Raw genomic sequence first — 27,891 nt, 5'->3', positions numbered from 1 at the left:
TCTTGAATATTCTTTGGAATTTGTACACCTGAAAGATTAGTAACAAATGCTCGAAGAGAAGGTGACAGTCGGTCATAGGTCACATAATTAGAAATAGGATATTGAGCACAAGATCTAATCCCCTTTCTTAAGGCTATAGGAACATCAAGATCAGCAATTTCAGGTTTAAGAACAGTATTTTGAGGCTGTATACCTTCATTCAGTTCGGTCTCTTGACAGTGCTGTCGGTGAACAGGTTCCTCAACTCTTTGCGGATTATTCCGTCGTGAATAAACACGTAGCTCTTGTTGTTGCTGTGTTTCTCCCCCTGTCTTGAAATTTTCATCATCAGTAGACTTCATTGGCTGAGATGAATTTTGAGTTGTTTCTAATGAAGACAAATCTGATTGAGACTGACACGGCTGAACGGCAGTGAGTTTAGGTGGAGATAACAATTCTGAAGACTGGGGAAAAATTGGAGATGGTAAGGACGCTTCCCAAAAATTCCCTTCATTAGAACTCTCCCCCTAAAGGGAATTCTGGGCATAGAAAGGGTGAGTTTCAAAAAAGGTAACATCCATAGAAATGAAATATTTGTGCTGTTCAGGAGAATAACATCGATAACCTTTTTGAGTGGCTGAGTAACCTAAAAAAATACACTTATGAGCTCTAGGATCTAGCTTTGTTTGAGCCAAACTATGGACATGGACAAAGGAAGTACAACCAAAGACTTTAAGTGGCAGATCCGTACATACTCGAGTGTGTGGATAATATTGGAGAAACATGTTAAGTGGAGTTTGGTAATTAAGAACCTTAGAAGGCATGCGATTAATTAAGTACGATGCCGTAAGAATAGCATCTCCCCAGAATTGTTTAGGTACATTGGTAGTGAACATAAGAGACCGTGCTACTTCAAGTAGATGACGATTTTTTCTTTCGGAGACACCATTTTGTTGTGGAGTATAAACACAAGAACTTTGGTGTATAATCCCATGGTGTGAAAGAAATTGACTAAGAGAAGTGTTAAAAAATTCTCTACCATTATCAGTACGTAAAATCTGGATTTTGGCTTGGAATTGTGTTTGGATCATGGAGTGAAAATTTTTAAAGGTTTGTGCTGCGTCAGATTTATCCTTTAATAGATACACCCAACAGATTCGTGTGTGATCATCAATAAAAGTAAGAAACCATTTTATACCCGTAAGGTTTGAGACACGAGAAGGTCCCCATATGTCACTATGAATCATTGCAAAAGGTCTGGAAGGTTTGTATGATTGAGAAGGAAAATAGGAACGCTGATGTTCAGCCAATTGACATACTTCACAATGAATCATAAGAGAATCTTTATTACGAAATAATTCAGGAAACAAATTTCTTAAATATGGAAAGCTAGGATGACCTAACCTACGATGCCACAACATTATTTTTTGTTCCCTAAACATAGAAAGAGATCCACAGTCAGCAGTATGAGCTTGTTTATTCACGTTGAAATCCTCAAAATAGTAAAGTCCCCCATGTTCCCTAGCACTGCCAATCCTCCTCCCCGAAATTAGGTCCTGAAATTCACAAGAGGAGTGCGAAAAATTAGCAACACAATTAAGATCTTTAGTGATTTGGCTGACAGAGAGTAGATTGCAAGATAATTTAGGAACATGGAGAACTGATTTGAGAATTATGCTAGGAGTAATCTTTATAGTGCCCATCCCTGCAACAACTGAAAGTGAACCATCAGCTATCCTTACTTTAAAATGATCTGGACTAGGAGCATAAGAAGAGAAAAAATGAATGCAGCCTGTCATGTGATCTGTGGCGCCAGAATCAATGATCCAGGGATCTGGAACCTTGGCAGAAGCATGAAAAACTGTTGGGATCTGGAAAATACCTTTTTGGGCCAGCAAAGAGGACGAAGGAATAGGGGTTAAAAGTTTTTGAAGCTGCTCAAGTTGTGATCTGTGGCGCCAGAATCAATGATCCAGGGATCTGGAACCTTGGCAGAAGCATGAAAAACTGTTGGGATCTGGAAAATACCTTTTTGGGCCAGCAAAGAGGACGAAGGAATAGGGGTTAAAAGTTTTTGAAGCTGCTCAAGTTGTTCTTTGGTAAATGATGGAATCACACTGCTTACACCTTCCTTTAGAACACTTTGATCAGTGTCAGTTGCAGATTGAAATCCTTTTGGACTTCGCTTATTGCCTCTATTGTCTTTCCAATTTGTTGGTTTACCATGTAGCCTCCAACAACGCTCTTTGGTGTGATTCGGTTTGTGGCAATGATCACACCACAGCTGGCCACCTTTGTTGGAATTATTAGATCCCTGAACAGCCAAAGCAGACATTTCAGGTGCTATAAGTGATTTTGGCTCCCCAAGCATGACCCGTTTACGACTCTCTTCTCGTCTGACTTCAGCAAAGATTTCTCGGATGGAAGGTAATGGTTTAGTGCCAAGTATACGACCACGAACATCATCAAGCTCCTTATTAAGACCAGCCAAAAAGTCATAAATTCGATCTTTATCCACCAGTTTTTTGTATCGAGCACCATCATCAATACACCTCCATTCACACTCATTGAATAGATCTAATTCCTGCCAAAGATTCTTCAGAGAGTTAAAATAATGGGTTACATCCATATCACCTTGTTTCAAGTTACAAGCCATATTCCTCAATTCAAACAGCTGTGATGAATTTTCCAAATCCGAGTAAGTTTCTTTGACAGCTTCCCACAGTTCAGCAGCTGTTTGGTAAAATAAATATGTCTGCCCGATGTTTGGTTCCATTGAGTTAACCAGTCATGCCATAACGATAGAATTTTCAGCATCCCATATTTGAAATGCAGGATCATTTTCATCTGGCCTTTGCTTTTGGCCAAGGAGATAGCCAAGTTTTCCACGCCCTCGAATTACCATTTGAACAGAACGAGACCATGGGAGAAAGTTCTTTCCGTTGAGTTTGTGGGATGTAATTTGAAGTGATGTATTTTCAGTAATTGCAGTGTGAACAATTGTAGGAGTTGACAGAGAAGGAATCTGAGATGTTTCAGCAGATTCGGAAGAGTCAATACTCCTACTTGTGCCAGTCATGGCTGTTTTTACCATGGTTTCCTTCAACTAATACCTAGCTCTGATACCATGTAACAAAATATAGGAAGGAAACAGTAAACACTGCACTTTCATATATACTTTATTAATCAAACTACAAGATTATATATAGGCTTGAAGCTAACATAGACTAGGAGTCTTATCTTAGCAAAGTCCTTTATTCTAGGGATAAAAACAAAAAATAAGTAGATAGAACATATCATGTAAAACAACCACCAGATAAAGATAACTCTATTTTTTCAAATTCTGCCACAATTTCTCACTGTAATTTGAGCGATCTGAACTGCCTACCGCGTTTGTCATAATTTCCCACTAGTCATTAGTCATATTTCTAGATGGAATTTCCCAAAACTATATGAGATAGACAATGTAGCAGTAACAGAACCCACTGTGGAATTTCCCAAAACTATATGACATAGACAATGCAGCAGTAACAGAACCCACTCATACACAGTTATATGCTGATATTGTTTCTGATACCATTGTTAATCTGATTTCTTTGGTTTGCTTCTTCTTATCATAGCTAATGGCTTTTCATAAACATAAGTGTCATTAAATTTTACATGATAGGAAAATCCATAATGAATGATTTGGTAAAACTCCATGATCATATAAGCAATCGTATTCAGTTATAGCAAATTCAAGATTGGGACTGGGGATCTAGTATGTCAATTCCACAGAATTAAAGTAATCCTCTGTCTGTTTCCTGATTATCTAAGATGGCAGATGTGGTTTATGGAATTTTGCTTAGCAATGTACATCCTGTCACTGGAGACACGAACCATGGTAACCAAACAATTGCACCTGATGAAGAAACATTTCTGCAGACTGTCATAACCCCCATCTACCAGGTGTTGCAGAAGGTATTGTTTTGCTGTATTGCACATATTGTCTTTTTCAACACTTGCAGCTTTCTATGTGGAAATTGATTATCTTTGTTGGAAAAAGGAAGCCAAGAGAAACAAAGGGGGCAAGGCAAGCCATTCTAGGTGGAGAAACTATGATGATTTAAATGAGTACTTTTGGTGAGTTTTCTAATAGTAACTTTCTTTTTCATACTTCAATCAGATAATTATTATCTGAAACTCGTCAAAACCCCAACAATTGTTTTCAGGTCCAGAAAGTGTTTTAGTCTAAAGTGGCCAATGGACCCCAAAGCAGATTTTTTTGTTCATTCAGACGTGGTATTGCCTTCACATGAGGTTCAGTCCTGTCTTATGCTGTTTTTATTTTTATTTTTATTTTTTTCAATTTTTAAATGCTAAGGTAAATTCGTAGTGTATTGATCATCTTTTACTTACTCAAGAGTATTGTGTTTCTTATAGAAGAAGTATTGTTGCTTAATGATTTCCAAGAATCATAAATATAAAAATTCATTTATTATCTTTTGATTCCCTGCGCTAGAGATAAGTTTGATCATTGGTTGATGATATAGTGTCACACTAGGAACCACATGTCATATTGCATTTGACAATGTTTTGTTGATACACACAAAAATCATATGTAATTATTAAGTTGATTGAAAGGTACTCAAAATGGTTGGTAAAATAATATTTGAATTAATAGAATATTTCAACCTGCATTACAAATCTTCCTTTCTCTCCAGAATTATTTTAAATTGTAACAAAAAGGGGTGAGAATAAGGAAGCCACTATCAAGAAAAAGGATTACAATTATCAGAAGATCATTTGATTTTGTTTATACTGAAATTAATGGGTAACGTTGCAATATTATTCTCAAAACTGGCAAGTGATAGACTGCTGAAGTTTAGCTGTTGGATATGACTCATTTTAATTTAGACGGGAAGAAAAATACTTTTATCACTGGTAAGGCAATTCAGATTTTGAGATTCGAACCATCAAATTGAGCATCATTATATCTGGTAGATATACAGAATCAAAATGATAGAAGATTAACATTTTCTGCTTCTCTTTCTCCCAAATGATTTGATGTATTTGTCACCTAGATTAGTGCAATGAAGTCCTTGTACCGGTATTATGTTTCTCTATTTATTATTAATTTTTTTAGTATTTAAGGTTCATATGTTTGTTTGCAGAGGCCTAATCAAGTACCTGCTGAAACGAGAAAGCCCAAGACTAATTTTGTTGAAGCTCGCACATTTTGGCACCTCTATAGGAGTTTTGACCGAATGTGGATATTCTTTATAATGGCTTTCCAGGTGGCATAGCTGTGTGAGAATGTGATACTTTATTATGCCATTTTTGGAAAAATCAATTGTGTTTCTGAATTTATGGCTTTTAGGCTATGGTAATTGTTGCGTGGACTTCTGATGGATCACCGGCTGCAGTTTTTGATGAGGATGTGTTCAGAAGTGTATTGACCATTTTCATTACTCAAGCTTTTCTTAATTTACTGCAAGGTATTGTTGATATGAGATTAAAAGTTGGAATTTGTTTCTCCATCTCAATAATTAGTCCTTGTTGCCTACTTGTAATCATACACAGAATGAAACTTAGCTGTATTATATCTCTGTATTTAGCAATTTTGAAGCTTGATTATGTTACAGTGCTGCAGTTATAGTCCTGCAGGTTCATCCTGTCATCAACAGCATGTTGATGATTGATACAAATTTAGTCAATCATTTCTTACTTTCCTACTCGTTTTCCTGCAGCTGCATTGGATATAGTCCTCAGCTTCAATGCTTGGAGGAGCTTGAAATGTACCCAAATACTAAGATACCTTCTGAAATTTGCAGTCGCTGCTGTGTGGGCAGTGATTCTGCCAATTTGGCAAAGCCAGGGATCTTTATATAATTTTGCTGTTGCAATTTATTTGGTGCCCAATATATTGGCTGCTTTTCTATTTTTTCTTCCGCAATTGTCGAGAATTATGGAGCAGTCAAACTCACTTATCGTCAGACTTTTTATGTGGTGGGGTCAGGTAAGAATATCTAGAATGGTTACATTTCACCGATGTTCTTGTTCTTATTTCTCTTTCTTGCCTTTTGAATTTTTTTAGTAAACTGTATAAGTGTTCTTTTTGTATATTTTATTATCCTGCAGCCGAAACTGTATGTTGGAAGAGACTTGCATGAAGGCATGTTCCAACTTCTGAAGTAAGATAAGAGGATGCTTTTGGTTTTCATTTCTTTTTTGCCTTTATCTTATTGGGGTTTGGGAGTTTGGGGGATTTAAAGTCTAGTGCTATGATTTGGATGTGCCTCTTCTCCATTAACAGATAAATTTTGTGTGCCCAGATATACATTGTTTTGGATCCTGTTGCTAATCTGCAAGCTACCATTCAGCTATTACGTGGAGGTGATTTGTTCTTATATATGTTAATTGAATTAATACCTCTACAGTTCAAATTTAGTGCTGAATTAAGTGCAAGCACATCTGTTAGATGCCTAAAATCATTCATGAAGTTGATGCATGTAAATACTTTTGTCTGCATGTGCAGATAAGCTTATGTATCTTAAAATTCATTTAAATTAGTATCTATATGTATTGTTGCCAGTTGTCTCAAGAAAATTGGGTTGAACATTTTGGACTCTCCTAACCTCCATGATAATTAATATCTATATGATAATGATTTTCATCTGGCATGGTCGGGCACAGGCATCCCACGTAATTCAGTCTTATGGTTCCTCATTATCTGCATATGGCCTTTTTTTCCTAGGTGCTCATTTTGTATGGGCTTTTAGTTTAATGCTTCTATTCAGCGGGCATAGTGATTTATGACGGATGGTGTCATCTTAAATTCTAACCTTTCACCTTGATCCATCACTAGTCATTTAACTTCCCTCTTGACCATGAAAGGAGCCCAATCCAAATTTATTTTGTTTGATCCGATGTCTTTTTACATAAAGTCTCATGCTTATGTAAAGGGAGAGAATTCTGTCTGTTTGCAGAGTCTTTGAGGGCCCTGCCGCAACCTCACTTTTTGTTTTTATCCTTCGTAGGTAACTTTGTGCCATCTTCATCTATATACATCGGCACAAAGCCATCGTATATCGTTGTGGTGGCTTGTTTTTTCCTCAGTTTGTCATTGGCTACAAATCATAGTGGTTTCTTGAAATGCTTTTAAGTGCATTCCACATTTGGGTCTATTTCTCTATACTTGCAGCATGATATTGAGCACTGGTAAACAAGGATCTGGTCTGTAGTATTTGCTTCCACCACAGCTTTATAAAACAACTGGAGTTTGTGAAACGATGCAATCTTAGGCCAATCAAGTGTAAAAGAATGGAATATATGCAATATAAGTTGTTATATTTATAAAGAATTAAATACAAACTGTTAAACTTCCTTTAATTCCTATCAATAGCTATATGCTTTTATGCTTTATTTGTGCTGCAGCTATATCTTTTGATTGGGAAGAACATGTGAATTGATTCTGTGGTGCATAAATTTAAAAATACCATCTCAAACTCATGTCAATCTAAAGCAATAATTTACATATTTTCTTCATAGATATTGCCACTAATCAGATCTTCGAAGTTGATTATGAAGTTGCATGTCGATAACTATGAGTGGCATGAATTCTTTCCCAATGGTAATTATTCTTCTTTTATTTTTGGTTAAACTGTTATAATTTTACCTTCTATATGTGGCTGAAGAATGTTTTCATCTCAAATTGCTGTAGTAACCCATAATATTGGAGTTGTTATAGCAATATGGGCTCCAATTGTCCTGGTAAGTGGGCTGTAAACGAATATTTGGGAACAACAAATTTTATGCCTTCATGTTGTGTTTTGCATATTGCAGTTTTAACCTTTAACGTTTTTCATTTTGACTTGTTTTATCGGCATGTAGGTGTATTTTATGGATACTCAAATATGGTATTCCATATTTTCTACTCTTTTTGGTGGGATAAATGGGGCATTAAGCCATTTGGGTGAGGTTAGTGGCCAGTTGTTCTCATACTATGGGGAATCATGTTAATAAAAGATCAATTGTTCAGTGAGATATATTGATCTGGAAATCCTATAATTGATTTATATGGAAGATGTTATCCATCAAACTACTTGTTTATAGTAACACTTACATCAGTTAGATAATCATGATTTCCATTTTTTCATATTAATAATTGTTGTATGAACCCATTTTCATTTCTTAGATACAAACGCTTGGGATGTTGCGTTCTAGATTTGAATCTGTGCCAACAGCTTTTTGTCGGTGTCTTGTGCCATCGTCAGATGTAGATACAAAGCGAAGATACATGGTACTGCTAATTCTTGCTGACATATTAATATTTGCATCATTGTCTGGAACTTCAAATAATTTCCATATGCAGCTACATTTTCTTCCAAACATAAATGCTGGCAATTATTCCCCTCTAGGCTGCATTTTGCTTGCAGAATAGCATAGCATGAGATTTGTTGACCAGATAAGGTTAATATTCCAGTTCTGTGTTTAGTGCTGGGTGGAAATAATACTGGACATAACATCTAATTGTGGGAGAAAAAGTAGAAAAAAAAATGATGATAGGAATAACAAGGAAACAGGAAAAGTGAAAATCTAGATAAAAGAGGGGGAAAAAAAAAAAGAACTTTATTGGCTGATGACCTTTAGTGGTTGATGGAAAGTGACTGACGCTTGCTAGAGACTCTAATGCTGGCAAATGGAAGTCATTGGAATCCACCTCGCCCTCCCCTTGTTCTTGATCTCATAGTGATGAGGTTAGAAATCCCACCAAATAATACTGGCATGATGCTTCCAAAAGAGGATTGTACTATTTACAATCCTATCCACCCTTCACATCTGATGCAGCGGAATTTTAAAGTTCAAAATATTCCGTTGATTCTAGAGAATGCCGGAATAAAAGAACAACTAAACTCACGTTGATTCAAAAAAATACCGTGAATTTAGGGATTAAGACTCGTTGATTCCGCAGAATACCGAGAATTAACTGTTCAAATACTCACAAAGAGATTTGAAAATTGAAATATTATTAAACTCAAAATTCTCTGCTTTAAAGGCTACAAGAGGGAGCTATTTATAGTAGTAGTAATTATCTTAATTCATGAAGTAAAACAAAATCCTAAATTGAAAGGGAAACAAAATTCTAAATTAGAAAGGAATTAAAAAGTCTTTAAACTTTAGTTAATAAGGATACTAATCCTAGTATAATATGGATTCCTACTCTTCATCATTCCCCCCAGGGTGGAGAGAATTCGCCCTCGAATTCGGAGTGTCAACAACCACATCTTCATCATGATCACCTCTATAAGGAATAAGATGCTTGACATTAAATACATCGGCGGTGCGGATATGACTAGGAAGTTTTAACCTGTAGGCATTAGGATTTATCTTCTCTATAATCTCCAAAGGGCCGATTTTCCTAGCAGAAAGCTTGTTGTACTCACCAGCTGAGAATCTATCTTTAGTTAGGACAGCCCAAACAAGATCTCCCACTTGAAATTCCAAAGCTTGACGTTTTTTGTCTGCCACAATTTTATCACCATGTTCTTCAACAGATTGAGCGATACCACTACTATCAAAAGTTGGCTCTACAGTGAACTCTTCAGTGTCTTCCTCCTGATAGTCTTCGCTTTCCTCTGTGCCTACGAATAAGCCTTTACCATACTTTCCTCCCTTTTTACATTCTGTCATTCGGTGCTCATTTTCTCCGCAATTAAAACAGCGTAATCCCGAACCCGAGGATTGAGTTTTGCTGCTTTGACCGATTTCACTAGGTTTACTAGTTTTATTTGGAGGATTTGGAGGAGTGAAATTACGAAATTGGGAAGTTGGGTTTGAATTATCACGAACAACACTTCGAGCACCCCGAAAACTTGAGTCATTAGTACGTCGACTAAATTGCTTCTCCAACTGCAAGGCTTGTTGGTGTGCCTCTGAAACAGAGTATGGGTCAAGTAAATTTAATTGGTCTTGAAATTGAGATCGTAGGCCTCCAATGTAGCGGGAAACCTGTTGTTCTTCTGTCTCTGTCAAGTCATTGCGTGCCACCAACCAATGGAATTCTGTAGTGTAATCATCCACTGATCGATTACCTTGCCTTAAATTCTGTAGCTGTTGGTATAACAGTTTGGCGTAATTATAAGGCAAGAATGCTCCACGCAAGTGCTTCTTGAACTTTTCCCAAGAATCAATCTTCTTTTTGCCTTGCCTAATCCTTGTGAGCTTAGTTTGTTGCTACCAAGCTGCTGCTCTTCCACGAAATCGAGTTGCGGCAAGCGAAACTAGTTTATTTTCAGGAACTTCTTTGTATTCGAAAACTTCCTCAATAGCGTTAATCCAATCCAATAATTCTTTAGGTCGACCACTTCCTTGAAATTCGGGAATATCAATTCTCAACCCAGATTCCCATCTTCTGTCATCAGTAGACTCAGTTCTAGGTCGACGCCTAGAGAATGGGTTAGCAAAGCTTCCACTTGATTTGTCTTCACGTTTTGGAGTACGATGGCGTTCGTCAAGTAACTCTGCCATTCGTGCCATTTGTGCAGCTAACATATCAATTCTGGCTGTCATACTAGCCAATGCTTCATCTTTAGAAACATCTTCTTGATTGTAAGTTGCAGTATGAGCATCACGAGCTTTTCTTGGAGACATTTTTCAAATTCGGGTTTAAAAAGGTAGTGGGACTAAACTGAAAGTAAATAAAAATTTTAGGCCGAAACTGTAATTAAGCAAAAGTTTTAGATTTCCGATGACGATGGTCGGAAATCGAGTAAGGATGGGTGGATCTGAAAGATTTTGGGTTGGTAAGTATGATGGTGGTGGTGGTTTGTCCGAAAAAAGTGGTGTTTTGGCCGGAAATTGTAGATAAAGCTGACGATTTTGGAGGGCTTCAGTTTCCGGTGGTTTGAACGTTTGGTGGTAGATGGAGTTAGATTGGTGATACCAGGTTTTGGCTCTGATACCAAACTGATGCAGCGGAAGTTTAAAGTTCAAAATATTCCGTTGATTCTAGAGAATGCCGGAATAAAAGAACAACTCAACTCACATTGATTCAAAAGAATACCGTGAATTTAGGGATTAAGACTCGTTGATTTCGCAGAATACCGAGAATTAACTGTTCAAATACTCACAAAGAGATTTGAAAATTGAAATATTATTAAACTCAAAATTCTCTGCTTTAAAGGCTACAAGAGGGAGCTATTTATAGTAGTAGTAATTATCCTAATTCATGAAGTAAAACAAAATCCTAAATTGAAAGGGAAACAAAATTCTAAATTAGAAAGGAATTAAAGTCTTTAAACTTTAGTTAATAAGGAAACTAATCCTAGTATAATATGGATTCCTACTCTTCATCAACATCATAAGTGAATGTGATGTAGGACAATTGAAGAAAGAAAGAGAGAAAAGAGAAAGGGATGAGAAATCAGAATTGGGAGGTAGTAGGAAGTAAATGCATTATGCTTTATTATTCAGTGTATTTTTTTTTTAAATAATTATTAACTCATACACACATTGAAGCTCAAACCCAGGCCCCAAGCCCTAGGAAAGCCGCTCCTTACCACTAGAGCTAGACCTTAGCTTCACATTTAAAAGTTACACAAGCTTATTCATAGGCATAGGCATGAATAAGAAAAAGATAAAACCCTAAGATAGTCCAAGAAAATAATGGAAATCCCATAAGTACATATCTCTAACAGAACCTCCATCAGTATTAGTTTCAGTATTTTTAATCAAATTGTCCCCATACCAATTTAGATCTTTTCATCTTTCGTGTCTTTGGCTAAAGAAATTATTAACTGTGGCAGGATGAGTCTACGGAACGAAGGAATATTGCAAATTTTTCTCATGTGTGGAATAAATTCATAGAATCTATGCGGGAGGAGGATCTGATCAGCAATGAGTTAGGACTGCATCCTTGTTTAAAAAGCTTGTCTTATATCGGAGACATCATTTATGATTTTTTAATTTTTTCTTTGATTTATAATTGTTTAGGGATAGAGACTTGTTGCTGGTGCCATATTCTTCAAATGATGTCTCTGTTACCCAGTGGCCACCTTTTCTGCTTGCTAGCAAGGTAAACTTTTTGAGTGGTTTCTCATGTTAATTTATGCTATGCTCAATTTCTAACTTACTTTCTTATGTCGGATGTATAACAGATTCATATTGCATTAGACATGGCAAAGGATTTTAAAGAGAAAGAGGACACTGACTTATTTAGGAAGATAAAGAATGATGGTTATATGCATTCAGCAGTCATTGAATGTTATGAGACGCTCCGGGAAATAATTTATGGTCTTCTGGAAGATGAAACTGATAGGAAGTAAGAGTAAATTTCCAATTATTTCCAATATTTCCATGGATAAACAGAAGGCTCCTGATATTGGAAATCTCATTGTTTGTTTCCTTTTTTCTGTTATGGAGCAGTGTTGTGAAGCAGATTTGTTATAACGTAGACATTAGCATTCAGCAACACAGGTTCTTGAATGAATTTCGCATGGCTGGGATGCCTTCACTCTGTGAAAAGTTGGAGAAGTTTGTAAAACTCTTGGTAATATTTTTCCTTTATCTTTTCCTTTTTTACCTTTTTTCTCCTATTGCTGAGTGCTTCAGCAATGAATTTGTAGATTTAATTTCAGTTCTGAGTACTCAAGTTGGTTGATGGGTTGGGTGACAGCTATCTAAGTATGAAGATGTAGACGTATACAAGTCTCAGATAATTAATTTCCTCCAAGATATTATGAAAATCATCCTTCAGGACATTATGGTTAACGGCTTTGAGTAAGTGCAAGTGCTGATGAATTCAAACTTTGGATGTAAAACCTAGTTGTACTTATATGATTGATGAACCTTGATGAATTGTATATGATATGGGTTTCCACTTCTTCCCATAGAATCCTTGAAAGATTTCACACGCAAATTCAGAATAATGATAAAGAGGAGCAGATATTTGAAAAGCTAAATATCACCATTATGGAGAATAAATCTTGGAGGGAAAAGGTACTCTTATTAGTCATTTGTTTGTTTCAGTTATCACTTGAAAATATTATGTTGGGTTCTAGTATTCTTATTACATTCCTCATTTTCTATAGGTGGTTAGGCTCCATTTTCTCTTGACTGTCAAAGAATCTGCCGTAAATGTGCCAACGAATTTGGATGCACGCCGTCGTATAACTTTCTTTGCAAATTCCTTATTTATGAAGATGCCAAGTGCTCCAAAAGTTCGTGACATGATCTCCTTTAGGTCAGTCATTGTTGAACACTTATTTACTGAAATATTGAAGCTTATCTCACTAGAAAGGAAAATCCTCTGTATTATTTTTAGGGAGCCCCTATGTTACAATTAATGTAACATACACACTCAACAACAACCACACAAATAATAGGCCCACACAATTTGTGTGGTTGTTGTTGAGTGTGTATGTTACATTAATTGTAACATAGCATTTGCCTTATTTTTATGATGCTGTTATACTGAACAATCTGTTTGAGAACCATCAGTGCTGTAATTAGAGTGGCAGTAAAGGGTTGAAAGTTCGCGTGTTTCACACGGTTGCATTAGCAATTTGCTTCCCCTTTTGGTCACTTAACACTATTGTCCATATCTCTTATGAATGTGTTGCCTCTTTCTCTTTCAATTATCATCAAGGAGTCAGAAATGTGGATGTTTATGTTCGTTCTCTCTCTCTCTCTTTCTCTCTCGCTTTTCTTTCTTCTTTTTTTTCCCAATTTGTTTAAGAGCTGTATATGTTCTATTTTAACATAGTTTCTTTTTTGATCCATGATATAGTGTTTTGACACCATATTATAGAGAAGATGTTCTTTACTCTGTTGATGAACTTAATAACGAAAATGAGGATGGAATATCAACTTTGTTTTACCTACAGAAAATATATCCTGGTGAGTTTTAGATCCACTGCTGCAATATGCATTGTTGTTGTTTTGATTGGTAAAAACTTACTGAACAGCTATGTTTGTCTGGGAATTAGATGAATGGAAGAATTTGCAAAAGCGCATAAATGACCCTAAATTTAATTATTCTGATGCTGACAAGGAGGAGGCTACTTGTCATTGGGCATCTTACAGAGGGCAGACACTTTCTAGAACAGGTCCATATGAAAACTTTGAAGTTTATCTTGTAGTAGAATGATTTATATAGCTATTTCATTAAATATATCTATATGTTTCTGCCAGTGAGAGGGATGATGTACTACAAGCAGGCTCTTGAACTGCAATGCTTTCTGGAATCTGCAGGAGACAATGGTTTATGCTTTCTGTCAGAGAATAAATTACAATTCCAAATTGCCATCTTCCATATTTCTATTTCAGTATTGTTCAAAGTTGATACCATAGCATGTTAAATAAACTGTTAAGAAACTATTTATGCAGCAATTTTTGGTGGCTATCGGATCATGGAATCAAGTCAGGAAGATGAAAGGGCTTCTGCGCAAGCTCTGGTCAATATGAAGTTTACCTATGTTGCTTCTTGTCAGATCTATGGTGCTCAGAAAAAATCTGATGATTGGAGAGATCGAAGTTGTTACAAGAACATTCTACATCTCATGATAAAGTAAGTTTAATTTGTTGTCTGATGTACTACACTATCTCCATGTGATTTAGTTTTCAAATTACAATCTTTGAATTATGTAAACACTGTACAGGTATCCATCCCTGCGTGTTGCTTACCTGGATGAAAGGGAGGAAATTGTGAATGGAAAATCTCAGAAATTTCATTACTCCGTGCTTTTGAAGGGAGGTGATAAGTATGATGAGGTATGAATAGTAATCAGTAGTTTGATGTAGAATTCACATGCTTGAAGACGTATTTTCTAAATGGCTAATGTTAGATAGGTACTTACAGTGGTTAGTAGTTAGTTCAACTTGTAAGATATGTTTGAATGATGCAAGACATTTAGAGTGAACCCTATTCTGATCGCAGGGAGAAGGGATTTGGACTGCTTTTGTGAAATATTTAGTATAAAATATGAACTTTCTTTATTAAAGGAGAAAAAGATGGATGCTTTCAGTTAGTTGTTTAATCTTATAACTTCAATCATTGGCATTGTCCATTTACTTTTAAGAGACTTAATTTTTCAAAACCATCTAGTTAAGTAATTTATTCATTAGTAACAAGGTATAAATTAATCTTATAACTTCAATCATTGGCATTGTCCATTTACTTTTAAGAGACTTAATTTTTCAAAACCATCTAGTTAAGTAATTTATTCATTAGTAACAAGGTATAAAATCATGTTCCTGATTCTTTATGTGTAGTTGGACACTAGGAAAAACTTTAGTTGGTAACTTTCTTCTGTTAAGATTGTTGTTAGTTTTGTTTGTAGGTGCCTCTCTTGTGTCTTATGTGTGACCTATATTATTGGATGAGTTACATTAGTTTTAGGGTTTGCTGACCATTTCTATGTGGCCTTATATTCAGTTGTGAGTCAGACTTATGATTGCTGAATAAAGATGATGTTTTCCCTCTCAATTTCCTCGGTTTATTCTCCTCTTTTCTTTTCTCTCTATTGGTTCTACACCAATTATTCTTCTATCTTATCATATCTTTAGTTTGGTGTTGCATTGTCAATACAATTACTCTATTTCCACCAAGATATAGCATTTTAACTTCATGATGTGAAATGCAATTGTTCCATTATAAAATGTTAGCATACCAAAATGTTGGTTTGCTAGATTCTCCTTTCATCATCCAGTTATTGAGAATTTTTTTTTTTTTTAAAAAAAAAAAAAGAGAAGTGAAAAAAAGAGAGAATCCTCAATAAGCAAGGTTAAATTGAGTGGAGCATGCAGAGGGGAAATACAGTTAGCGCCCTTTTCCGTACCAGTACAAATAGAGTGTTCCGATAGCCAACCCAAATTGTGAGTAAGAGTTTTTTTGTCATAAGGTTGAGCTTTAGCATAAAGTTGAGTTAAGTCTACTTCCTAACGACATTTGCTTTGAATTTCCACCTACTTTAGTGATACTCATGCATGCACTGTTCCCAAGGGGACAACACAGTTGGTTTGTCCTCTTGGAGTGGAAGCAAAAGGTCAAGGGATCGCAACCCCCCTTGCACTCCGGCCTTGGCAGGAGGATGGAGTGGAGCGCATGGTAACTGAAAAATACACTAACACATTGAATGAGCATGTCCTTCTGCCTAACTATAGTTCAAGATCATGGGCTTTTTTATGTCATTCAGATAAAGAACTACAAAGAAATGTCAACGACAATGCTTGTTTGCGAGGAGTTCTTTCCCATCTCTTGTTAGAAATTGCTTTTAATATCCCTGGATTATTGTCTGTATTGCTAGGAAATATATCGGATCAAGCTTCCAGGACCTCCAACAGTTATTGGTGAAGGAAGACCTGAGAATCAAAACCACGCCATTATCTTTACTCGTGGAGAAGCGTTGCAGACCATAGACATGAATCAGGTAACTTTCGTTCTCCTTCTGCCTTCTTTTAAGATATAGTAACAAGTGGTTCAATGTGTGTTCCCGTGCTTGTCTCTTTTCCCAGGACAATTACTTTGAGGAGGCTTTCAAAATGAGAAATGTATTGGAGGAATTCCTGAAGTCTACTTCTGGGCAGAGAGAACCTACAATATTGGGTCTGAGGGAGCATATTTTTACCGGAAGGTCAGCCTAACAACACCCATTTTATCTTGATGAATTTGGGAAAAAGTGTTGTTTACACAATCAGCAAGTGTATTTATATATGCTACTTTCTCCCGTCTATGTTATACAGTGTGTCATCACTTGCATGGTTCATATCCAACCAAGAGACTAGCTTTGTCACTATTTCCCAACGAATTTTAGTAAATCCTTTGAGGTAAGCCTTAATCTATTTTAAATCACTGCTTAATTGTTCTTGCATTTAATCCTTTTAATCGTTACATTGGACTTCATCCTTATGGAACTGGGATTTTGTGTTTTATGTGCAAACATTTTTTTCCTTTTACCTCAGTATGGCCACAAAAGGTGGGTGGTAGGTTTGAATCAACATTTACTGGTATGAAGTGTATTTGAATGTATGATACTCCAAAATTTGTTTATATTCAGAGCTTGTAAGTTAATCTGATAGTTGTGCCAACACATGTTTGTGTTTGAAACCTCTTGTACTATTATCTCTGTTGTCCCATTCTATTGTTAGACACAAATGTATCTGCATTGTCCAGTTACACAGTTGTTTAACTTAGCCACTTGTCTTCTAACCTCGGTCTAGTTTCCTGATGTCCAACTACATGCTGGAAAACACTTTAGCCTATGGAAACCCTAAAATATGATTTTCCCATCCCAAACCATCAAGTAGCAGAAAAAGTTTCCATCCTAATTATCTTCCAGGTACACATTAACAAAGTTCTATGATGTTGGCTGCTTCCCACATCATTAGTTCCAAACACATGAATAGCACTGCAAAATGTGAAGCCAAATCAAAATTAACACTCAAAACACTACAGCTACTGGTAACACCAACGGGTTTAGTTGACTGGTAAAAGACCCTTGGATTCAACCAAGAAATCAGGGGTTCAAAGCCCATTGGGGCCGCCTTACATTGGGTATTTGTTTCATTGTTCTTCTATATATCCCAATATCTCTCGACCTTTTGTGTTCACTGAATTCTAAATTGGGAATATGCTGCCAGACACTACAAGCTCGATAGCTTTGTTAATGGGGTCAACCTGCATTGGATAGAAACGTAATCCTGAAATTAAGTTCTTATGCATCCAAGGGGAAAAAGGAAAGACTCGTGGGCTGTAAACATCCCAGATAGCTGACCCCAAGGGGTTTTGGACTGAATCCAAATGTACCGCTCCATCCAACCTCTTGGGGTTCTCTTTTACAAATAAGCTATGTTGCAACTGTAGATCAGTTAAAAGTTTATGGATGTTAGGCAAAAAAGCAAAGTCGTGGGAAGAATAATTTGCGGAAAGCTTATTTCTGTCTTTCTACTATTGGAGGTCCTTTTAAATGTTTCATATTAACTTTGTAGGGTACGTTTTTACTATGGTCATCCTGATATATTTGACCGAATCTTCCACATAACAAGGGGTGGCATTGGAAAGGCTTCAAGGGTGATTAACTACGGTGCGGATATATATGCAGGTAATATTTAGTTCTTCAGAATATATCAACTTAGAAATCTATTCTGATGGCTAATTGTGTTGAAATCTTCAGGGATGAATTCAACTCTCCGTGGAGGATACATAACACATCACGAATATATTCAAGTAGGCAAGGGGCGTGACATGGGTATGAATCAATTATCATTATCTGAGGCAAGGGTTGCAGGTGTTAATGGAGAGCAGACATTTAGTCGTGATGTTTACCGGCTCGGGCACTGTTTTGACTTCTTTAGAATGCTTTCATTCTACTTTACAACAGTTGGATTCTACCTTAGTAGCATGGTATGTTAACCAAACTAGTCTCATTGTTTAAATGTTTCTTAGGAGCTCCAATAGATTTATAGTTCACGCCTTCGTGATACCTATTACTTGTTGAGTTTCTGCACCAATCAACATTGTACAATGATAGTCTCTTGAAACAATTTTTTTTCTTTTCATATAAAATTTATGATTTAAATCAATTCAATATATGTATTGTCACTTATCCAAGGCTGTCTTTTTCAGGTAATTGTGCTAACTGTGTATGTGTTCTTGTATGGACGTTTATACTTGGTTATGAGTGGATTAGAAAGAGAGATTCTTGAGAATCCAGGCATGCATCAAAGCATGGCCCTCGAAGAGGCTTTGGCTACACAGTCTGTCTTTCAGCTTGGTTTGTTATTGGTTCTTCCAATGGTTATGGAAATTGGCCTCGAAAAAGGGTTTTGCAGTGCTCTCTGTGATTTTATCATCATGCAGCTGCAGCTGGCTTCTGTATTCTTCGCATTTCAGCTCGGAACAAAAGTGCATTATTTTGGCAAAACAATCTTACATGGAAGCTGTAAATATCGAGCTACTGGTCGAGGATTTGTTGTTTATCATGCAAAGTTTTCTGAGAACTACAGGCAGTACTCCCGAAGTCACTTTGTGAAAGGACTGGAGCTGGTTATACTATTGGTCTTGTATGAAGTATATTGGCATTCGTATCGCAGTTCAAATAAATTTTACTTGTTTATCACACTCTCTATGTGGTTCCTGGTTGGCTCCTGGTTGTTTGCTCCTTTTGTGTTCAATCCATCTGGTTTTGACTGGCAAAAAACAGTAGATGATTGGACGGATTGGAAGAGGTGGATGGGAAATCGTGGTGGTATTGGCACCCTGCCCTATAGAAGTTGGGAATCATGGTGGGATGAAGAACAAGAACACCTCAAATTCTCAAATATAAGGGGAAGGATTCTTGAGATTATCCTTGTTTTTCGCTTCTTCATTTACCAGTATGGAATTGTCTACCACCTTGATATAGCTCATCGTGGCAAGAATACTGTGGTATAGTTCATTACTGTCTGATAATAAATTTTGCTTATTGGTCTGCAAATTCTTTTGTTATGGCATATATTTGCTATATTTATCATATTCTCCAATTTTTTTTTTAAGGTGTATGGACTCTCTTGGCTAGTTCTAGTAACCACCCTTCTAGTTCTGAAGGTATGGAAACGAAATTCGCTTGTACTGAGGGGATGAACCTTTACCCCACATATTGTGGAGGAAGTATGCATATTATTAAGTAGTGTTCTTGTGTTTTTGTTTTTTCTGTTCTTGTTAGATGGTATCAATGGGCGGACGAAGATCTGGTGCCGAGTTTCAGCTCATGTTCAGGATTAAAGCACTTGTTTTCCTTGGCTTCATGTCAGTCATGACCGTCTTATTTGTAGTATGCAGTCTCACCATATCAGATTTATTTGCCTGCATGCTTGCTTTTCTGCCTACTGGGTGGGCCATTTTACTGGTAAGTTTGAACTTCAACTACTTTTGGTAGTACACAGTATAAGCCAAATCTATAATCTGGGTTACTTTTTCAATGTATTCCCTTTTTCAGTATGTTCCAAATTGATCATCATATTGCGATCCTAAGTGCATGCAATAAAACCTACTCATGTGAATTACTGCATTGTACTTGATGAAATGCTTTTTTTTGTCTCCTCTTAGCTTAACTTTATTCACTATCCAACTTCGCTGCCTAGTGTTTACTTTTATACCTAAAAAACTCACTCTCACAATCCTAAAATCTTTCTTCTTTTCTAGAAAAACTGCATGATTGTTATTTTTCATCACACACTATCCAATTAACTACAGTCCTTTAATACATATAACTATGAACTACACTGCTTGCTAAATCATATTTCATTTTGCTTTGTCGTTTCCAGATTGGGCAAGTTTGCAGGCCATTGTTCAAGGCAATAGGGCTCTGGGATTCAGTAAAGGAGCTGGCGAGAGCGTATGAGTACATAATGGGATTGCTACTCTTTGCACCCATAGCCATTTTATCGTGGTTCCCGTTTGTATCCAAGTTCCAAACACGCCTGCTCTTCAATCAAGCATTCAGCAGAGGTCTCCGGATTTCTATGATTCTCCTCAGGAGAAAGGACAGGACCAAGACATTTTCTGGAAAATCTACATGATTGTTATTTTTCATCACACTCGCTAAATTAAAGAAATCAATTAGGATGGGACTACAGATAACTGATGAACAGTGCTTGCTAAATCATATTTCATTTTGGTTTGTCCTTACAAGTTTGGGCAAGTTTGCAGGCCATTGTTTAAGGCAATAGGATTTTGGGATTCAACAAAGGAGCTAGGCAGACCACGAGTACCTAATGAGATTGCCAGTCTTCGCGCCCATAGCCATTTTCTCGTGGCTTCCATTCGCATCTGAGTTCCAAACACGCCTGCTCTTCAATCAAGCATTCAGCAGAGGTCTCCAGATTTCTATGATTGTCACCAGGAGAAAAGACTGAGACAGCAACAAATTGAAGTTCATAGTATCACACATTTTAATCCCTTTATTTAATGTTGTTTTGTAGTCATCAAGTTGAAGTAATTAAGGTGTTGTTTGGTATTGAGGTGTTGTAACTACAATTATTGTGAAAAAAACTGTAATTATAAAATAAAAATAAATAGTATGTAGTAAATATGATTTTTAATAATAATTTTGATAAAAATATTAAAAATATTATTTCATCATACAAGTTGTGGATTAAATTAACTTAATTTTTAAATTACAATAATTAGTATTTATTGAATATTTCAGTGCTATAACTAGAAAGTGATAAGCTGCTCCACTTAAATACCAAACTAAACATAACCCACCTTTAGAAAATCCAACTTTGTTGATTTTTTCTTTTTTTCATATGTATTTAAAGAAAATTAGAAGCTGCTTTTTTATCACCAATGATTCTTAAATTGTACCTATCAGGATTGAATATTGATTTGTAAATGACCATCTTGGTTTCATGTGTGCTAAATTTTCTAGCCGTTTGCATCACGTCACGCGTCTAAAAAACAAGAAAAAAAAGCGAAAGTTAAAAGAACTTTAAAATTAAGGGAGAATTTTGAAATAGATGGCCCAGTTGGTGTAAAGAAACTTATGTGTCACAATTAAAGAGGTTCGGCGAAAACAGTTAGGAAATTGGAGTGGTCCCACCCAGTTACCCACCGTGCATATACTTCAAAATCGTATACAGTTTAGTTTCTCAGTTGGGTGTGTTGTGTTCATGTTTGGCTGTGTTGTGAAATTAACCCTTTAATCACTGAATTAATCACATCCTAAGGTCTAACTCAAACTCAAAGACTCAAGAATTAAACCTTAGCTTATCGAAACAACTCACAGATCAAAGAACACAGCTCAAACAAATCAAGGACACACAAGAACTTAAGTAGTTCAACACCTTTGAGAGTGCCTACATCCACTAGAGAAAACAACACAGGGAGCAACTTTATTAAGCTTCAAGGTTACAAAGTTGATAACTCGCAATACAGAGAACACTCACAAAGCTTAACTCTCACTATGGCTGCCTTATCAATCTCACCTCGATATCACAAGATTACACCAGAACCAGCTTGTATATATATCTGTTATACAGGCATAACAGATCCAGAAATTTCCCTCCAAATTCAACAGCCTTAACCAACTTGATCACGAGCTCCTCACGCACCACTTTAAAGCCTTCCCTAAACGACTGCTAGCTATGTCGTTTAAGCTTATAGCAGGAGTGTGTTAATCACGTGAGGTTTAATGGTTTTGTACGACATTATCAAGTTGTCAGTTCTGGAATCTTGTTCAACTGAAATGACATGTCACTCATCTTCACAACTTAAAAACGACAAGTTGTTCTGACGAGTTTGAGTTCATTTCAACAATCTCCACCTTGAACTCAACACTCATAGCTCCCTCTTTTCACATTGTCTTCTCCCCATCTGCAGCTTCTTAAAACCTACAGATACCTGCTAAGTTCATGCAAAGGATGAACTTGGCACTAGGCACAACCTTGGTTAACATGTCAGCTGGATTTTCTTCAGTATGAATCTTCAGCAACTTTATAGCTCCCCTTGACACCTCAAGTCTCACAAAATGCAATTTAACATCTATATGTTTTGTTTTCTCGTAATGAGATTGATTCTTGTTAAGATGTATAGCACTCTGACTGTCACTGTATACCGTTACAGATTCTCGCTTAGCTCCCAACTTAGATGTCATGCCTTTCAGCCAAATTGCTTCTTTGAAAGCTTCAGCTGCTGCAGTATACTCAGCCTCTGTAGTGGACAAAGCCATTACATTATGTAATGTTGCTTTCCAGCTAACTATGCAGCCTCCCAAAGTAAACAAATACCTTATTTGTGACCTTCTTTTATCAAGATCACCAGCAAAGTCAGCATCTACATAACCAATTAATGTGTGTCCATTCTTACCTTCTCCACCATAGACCAAACCAACCTCCAGAGTTCCCTTCAGATACCTCATAATCCACTGAACAGCTCTCCAGTGTTCATATCCTGGATTTGCCATAAACCTGCTCACCAAACTCACAGCATATGAGATATCAGGTCTGGTGAGTACCATGGCATACATGAGGCTACCTACTGCACTTGAGTAGGGTATACAAGCCATTTTTTATTGTTCTGCCTCAGTTTGAGGACACTGGGCAGCAGACAACTTGAAGTGGCTTGCCAATGGTGTCTGAACTTGCTTAGCATCATTCATTCCAAACCTCACCAGAACCTTCTTAATGTAGCTTTGTTGAGTTAAGAACAAAAATTTCTTGCTCATGTTCCTGATGATATCCATCCCCATAATTCTCTTAGCTTCTTCAAGTTACTTCATTTCAAATTCCCTGCTTAAAAGTTTCTTTAAATGATTGATCTCTTCCTTGTCATGGCATGCGATCAGCATGTCATCTACATACAGCAGAAGATATATCATTCCCCTTCCACTTGTCTCTTTGAAGTACACACAGCAATCATAGTTGCACATGTTGAAGGCATGTGTTATCATGAAGTTGTCAAACTTCAGATACCATTGCCTAGGTGATTGTTTTAACCCATATAGAGACTTTTTAAGTAAGCAGACACAATCTTCTTTACCAGATGTCACATACCCTTTAGGCTGTTGTATTACAATTTCCTCTTGTAATTCACCATGCAGGAAGGTTGTTTTTACATCCATCTGCTCAAGATGCATATCCTGAACAGCCACAAGTGCAAGAATAATTCTGATGGAAGCATGTCTCACTACAGGGGAAAATACTTTAGTGAAGTCAATTCCCTCCTTTTGTGTGAAGCCCCTTGCCACCAATCTGGCCTTAAATCTTCTAAGTTCAGCACTAGGTATCTCATCTTTAATCTTGAAGATCCATTTACAGCTTACTGTCTTCCTCTTAGCTGGTTTTTCAATCAATTCCCAGGTCTTGTTTTTCATCAGGGATGCCATCTCTTCATCCATTGCCCTCTTCCATTCCAGCTTGTTTTTACCTGTGATAGCTTCCTGATAAGTTCTAGGTTCATCATCATTCAGCTCTTGAGCAGCAGTCAAAACATATGCAATCAAATCAGCCACTGCATATCTTTTAGGTGGTCTTATTGTCCTTCTCTTTCTGTCTCTTGCCAGCTGATAGACGTCCTCTTCACTTTCTGCTGATTCATGTTCAACACCAGCTTCAGGTTCTATTTTAGCACCTTCAATTTCAGGCTCAAGTTCTTTCAAGTTATGAGGCTCCACCTGAAACTTCACTTTATTAGTTTCAGCACCTGATTCAGTGTTGTTAATAGGGCTCCTTGGTCTATTCAAAAACTCATCTTCATGGAAAATTACATCTCTGCTTATGATGCACTGTGGTGGTTTTGAGTCAACACACCACAATCTATAGCCTTTGACACCCTTTGGATACCCCCAAAAACCTGTATTTTAATGCTCTTGGTTCTAGCTTACCCTGTTTTACATGAGCATATACTGTGCAGCCAAAGATTCTGAGTTTTGTATAATCAACCATTCTCCCTTACCATAGTTCCATTGGTGTTTTACAACCTATAGCAGTTGATGGGCTCATGTTGACTAGGTAGCATGCTGTATTTAAGGCTTCTTCCCAAAGGGTTTTTGGAAGCTTAGAATAGATCAGCATGCACCTTACCTTCTCCACCAAAGTTCTATTCATCTTCTCAGCAAGACCATTTTGTTGAGGAGTATAGGTGATAGTTTTGTGCCTCTGAATACCATTCTTCTCACAGAATTCTTCAAACAACTTATTGCAGTACTCCAAGCCATTATCTGTCCTCAGAGTTTTCACCTTCAAACCAGTTTGGTTTTCAATAAAAATCTTCCACTTTTTGAATTTTTCCAGAACCTCATCTTTACTTTTAAGTGCAAAGACCCAAATCATCCTTGAAAAATCATCTATAAAAGTCCAAAAGTATCTACACCTACCTAGTGAATTCACTTGTGCAGGCCCCCACAAATCAGAGTGTATGTATCCAAGTTTCTCTTTGGTGGTATGAGCTGCAGTCTCAAACCTTAGCCTGGAAGACTTTCCTAATATACAGTCTTCACAGAACCCCAAAGCTTCCATCTGATCTTTCCCAAACACTTCTTGATTTTGTAGCTCTCTCAAACCTCTTTCACTCATATGCCCCATCCTCAAATGCCACAACATTGATTTGTTCCCTCTATTGTCAGTTATATTTGCCTCTCCAACAGCAGGGCAATCTCTTTTAAAATGCCATTCTTTATGGCAATGGAAACACTTCAAATTTCTCTATTTAGACTTTGATCTGCCTTGTTTCTTTCACTTGCTTTCTCTCTTCTCAGGTCTGCCTCTAGCCATCAGTCCCTCACTTGATTCACTTTCTGGATTATCTTGCTTATCTTTCAGTTTCTTGGTGCCAAGAGCAGATTTGACCTCTTCCGGGGAGAGTGTTTGCCTCCCATACAGCAATGCATCCACAAAGTGCTCGTATGACTTTGGTAAATAACTAATTAGTAGCAAAGTTTTGCTCTCATCACTCAGTCCTTCATCAATAGTCTCCAGTTCATCACAAACCTTATTGAACTCGTCTATATGCTCATTTGATGATATGCCCCTTTAATCATCTTCAGTGAGAACATCTTCTTTTTTATGTAAAGTCTATTTGCCAAAGACTTTGTCATATACAGATTCTCCAACTTGGCCCATAAACCAGCAACAGTCTTTTCTTTAGCCACTTCTCGAATTACAGAGTCACCAAGACTTAGAATGATTGTGCTTCTGGCTTTCTTGTCTATCTATGCTACTTGTTCTGGGGTCTTAGATGATGAAGCCTCACTTCCTTCAAGCTTAGAGACTGGATCTATGGCTTCTCCCAGGCCTTGAGCAATCAGCAAAGCCTCCATCTTGATCTTCCACATGTTAAAATCATTTTGCCCCGTAAACTTCTCAAGATCCACTTTTGAGCCCATTCTTGAACCTTGAAATCAGAGTTAAGGCTTTGATACCAATTGTTGTGAAATTAACCCTTTAATCACTGGATTAATCACACCCCAAGATCTAACTCAGACTCAAAGACTCAAGAATTAAACCTTAGCTTATCGAAACAACTCACAGATCAAAGAACACAGCTCAAACAAATCAAGAACACACAAGAACTTAAGTGGTTCAACACCTTTGAGGGTGCCTACATACACTGGAGAAAACAACCAAAACCAGCTTGTATATATATCTGTTATGCAGGCATAACAGATCCAGAAATTTCCTTATAAATTCAACAGCCTTAACCAACTTGATCACGAGCTCCTCACGCACCACTTTAAAGCCTTCCTTAAACGACTGCTAGCTATGTCGTTTAAGCTTATAGCAGGAGTGCGTTAATCACGTGAGGTTTAATGGTTTTGTACGACATTATCAAGTTGTCTCAAGTTGTCGGCTCTAGAATCTTGTTCAACTGAAATGACATGTCACTCATCTTCACAACTTAAAAACGACAAGTTGTTCTGACGAGTTTGAGTTCATTTCCACAGGCTGCCACGTGTCTCTTGTGCTTCCATTCTAAGTTGTTTCGTGATTCAGTATGTAATTCTGCTCGATTGATATTATATTTTACAGGAGCAAGCCCAGAGCCCATTCCACATGACAAGGCAATGAGCAGCTGCCAAAAGTTTTTTAGAGTACGCATCGATTCATATCCTCTTCATCCTTTAATTTTTTGTCAGCAAAGGCCTTCACTTGACTTTCATCACCAGCCAATGCTCCAGGATTTTTTACGGCAAAAGATTTAGTATATGTCATTGTCTCAGTGGAAAATGTTAGTGATAACCTGTATGCATCCTCCCTCTGGTCTTTGATTGAATGTAATTCTAAGAGATGAGTAAAGTAGAAGCGGCAGCAGATCATGAATGTAATGATTCGCGCCCATAATGTAATTATAATGATCAAGAGATAGGCCGCAATGGTCAAAGCAACATCTGAAAAAGCCTTCAAGCACTTCTTATCATTAGCTGAATTTGACTCTGATTCTTACCAGAGACATGAACAAAAGAACACAAAAATTGGCAGCGGTGCAGCAATTAGAAGGCAAGTGCTTGGATGGCCCTTCCATATGGTGTCATAAGCTTGGATTAATGCTTGCCCTTCCCCACCAAGAGTATTCAAGATCTTTTGTCATGCCCAGGGGCGGATTCACCTTAGGACCAGTGGGGACTTAAGCCCCCACTGGAAAAAAAAAATTTTAATAATTAATTTAGTTTTCATAAAATTCTCAATAATTTTTTCTAAAGCCCCCACTAATTTATAGTCAAGCCTACAATACATAATTATACTTAAATTCTCACATTCTAATTTTTTAAATTCAAATAAAAAAAGATGGACTTTGCAAACTAAAATCAAACTCATAAATATTAATATTAATTTAATTTTTAAACGGCCCACAAACTCATTAATAATTTTTTTTATTAATCTTACTTTTCCAATTCCACTACTAATCCAACGCCCATAAAAAATTCCTAAACATTTACTTATTTTGGTTGTTTACATAGAAAAAATTTTATTTAATAACATTGATAATGAAGTTATAATACAATGTATCAATGTATAGTACAATGTATCAATCTTTTAAATTTATATTTTTATTACTTTTAAAAAAAATTTATGTTACTGTTGAATAAGCCCCCAGTGAATCACTATGCTGTCTCCGCCCCTAGTCATGCCCCCTCGTGCCCCCAATTTTTTTATTTTTTTTTGGTTTATTAGTTTTTAATACTAAAAACTCTTACTCTTCGTAGAATGTAATCTGACATAACACTATAACATGTGAATAAAACTCAAAATTATGAAAGTAAATAATGTAATATATGCAGTGTTTTTATGCAACCAATATAATTATATGTGGCATTGATTTATATAAAATAGTTTGTAGAATAAAATTTATGACTCCAACATTATTTATAATTTAACAAATAGATAAGTGACTAGTTAATCTAGTAGATTTAAATAGCATCACACCCTTTTTCTTTTTTAAATAGAGTTGATTATGGT

The 27,891-nt window shown here is 36.7% G+C and overlaps 1 protein-coding gene and 1 long non-coding RNA gene across 6 annotated transcripts in view; both read left to right on the top strand.

Moving 5' to 3' along the window:
- LOC102620841 (callose synthase 7-like) overlaps positions 1–21,084 on the top strand; it is a 29,934-nt gene extending 8,850 nt beyond the window's left edge. For 3 of the 5 annotated variants that reach the window (XM_006484849.4, XM_052439472.1, XM_052439473.1), the window contains 33 exons: positions 3,796–3,939; positions 4,025–4,101; positions 4,191–4,278; positions 5,133–5,255; positions 5,339–5,456; positions 5,709–5,977; positions 6,100–6,152; positions 6,294–6,354; positions 7,510–7,591; positions 7,682–7,731; positions 7,852–7,938; positions 8,156–8,260; positions 11,766–11,860; positions 11,953–12,034; positions 12,117–12,280; positions 12,382–12,508; positions 12,635–12,738; positions 12,852–12,957; positions 13,050–13,201; positions 13,748–13,857; positions 13,947–14,066; positions 14,152–14,220; positions 14,347–14,527; positions 14,619–14,730; positions 16,266–16,388; positions 16,474–16,592; positions 16,702–16,785; positions 17,947–18,059; positions 18,132–18,361; positions 18,584–19,384; positions 19,493–19,543; positions 19,662–19,844; positions 20,263–21,084. In XM_006484849.4, coding sequence (XP_006484912.2) covers positions 3,796–3,939; positions 4,025–4,101; positions 4,191–4,278; positions 5,133–5,255; positions 5,339–5,456; positions 5,709–5,977; positions 6,100–6,152; positions 6,294–6,354; positions 7,510–7,591; positions 7,682–7,731; positions 7,852–7,938; positions 8,156–8,260; positions 11,766–11,860; positions 11,953–12,034; positions 12,117–12,280; positions 12,382–12,508; positions 12,635–12,738; positions 12,852–12,957; positions 13,050–13,201; positions 13,748–13,857; positions 13,947–14,066; positions 14,152–14,220; positions 14,347–14,527; positions 14,619–14,730; positions 16,266–16,388; positions 16,474–16,592; positions 16,702–16,785; positions 17,947–18,059; positions 18,132–18,361; positions 18,584–19,384; positions 19,493–19,543; positions 19,662–19,844; positions 20,263–20,517 — 4,638 coding nt within the window. In that variant the 3' untranslated portion in view covers positions 20,518–21,084. Of the gene's footprint in view, positions 1–3,795; positions 3,940–4,024; positions 4,102–4,190; positions 4,279–5,132; positions 5,256–5,338; positions 5,457–5,708; positions 5,978–6,099; positions 6,153–6,293; positions 6,355–7,509; positions 7,592–7,681; positions 7,732–7,851; positions 7,939–8,155; positions 8,261–11,765; positions 11,861–11,952; positions 12,035–12,116; positions 12,281–12,381; positions 12,509–12,634; positions 12,739–12,851; positions 12,958–13,049; positions 13,202–13,747; positions 13,858–13,946; positions 14,067–14,151; positions 14,221–14,346; positions 14,528–14,618; positions 14,731–16,265; positions 16,389–16,473; positions 16,593–16,701; positions 16,786–17,946; positions 18,060–18,131; positions 18,362–18,583; positions 19,385–19,492; positions 19,544–19,626; positions 19,845–20,262 lie in introns of all 5 variants that reach the window. The other 2 variants (XR_008054095.1, XM_006484850.4) reach the window with 2 other exon arrangements.
- On the top strand, positions 14,737–16,258 carry LOC112498937 (uncharacterized). Its single transcript, XR_008054096.1, has 3 exons — positions 14,737–15,091; positions 15,198–15,834; positions 15,934–16,258. It is a non-coding gene; the product is annotated as an uncharacterized LOC112498937 (long non-coding RNA).
- Positions 21,085–27,891: the final 6,807 nt, after the last annotated feature.

Source organism: Citrus sinensis, chromosome 4, assembly GCF_022201045.2.
Source record: "Citrus sinensis cultivar Valencia sweet orange chromosome 4, DVS_A1.0, whole genome shotgun sequence".
NCBI lineage: Eukaryota > Viridiplantae > Streptophyta > Magnoliopsida > Sapindales > Rutaceae > Citrus > Citrus sinensis.
The sequence above is the reverse complement of the archived record's forward strand: the minus strand, read 5'-3'. Positions and strand labels throughout refer to the sequence as shown.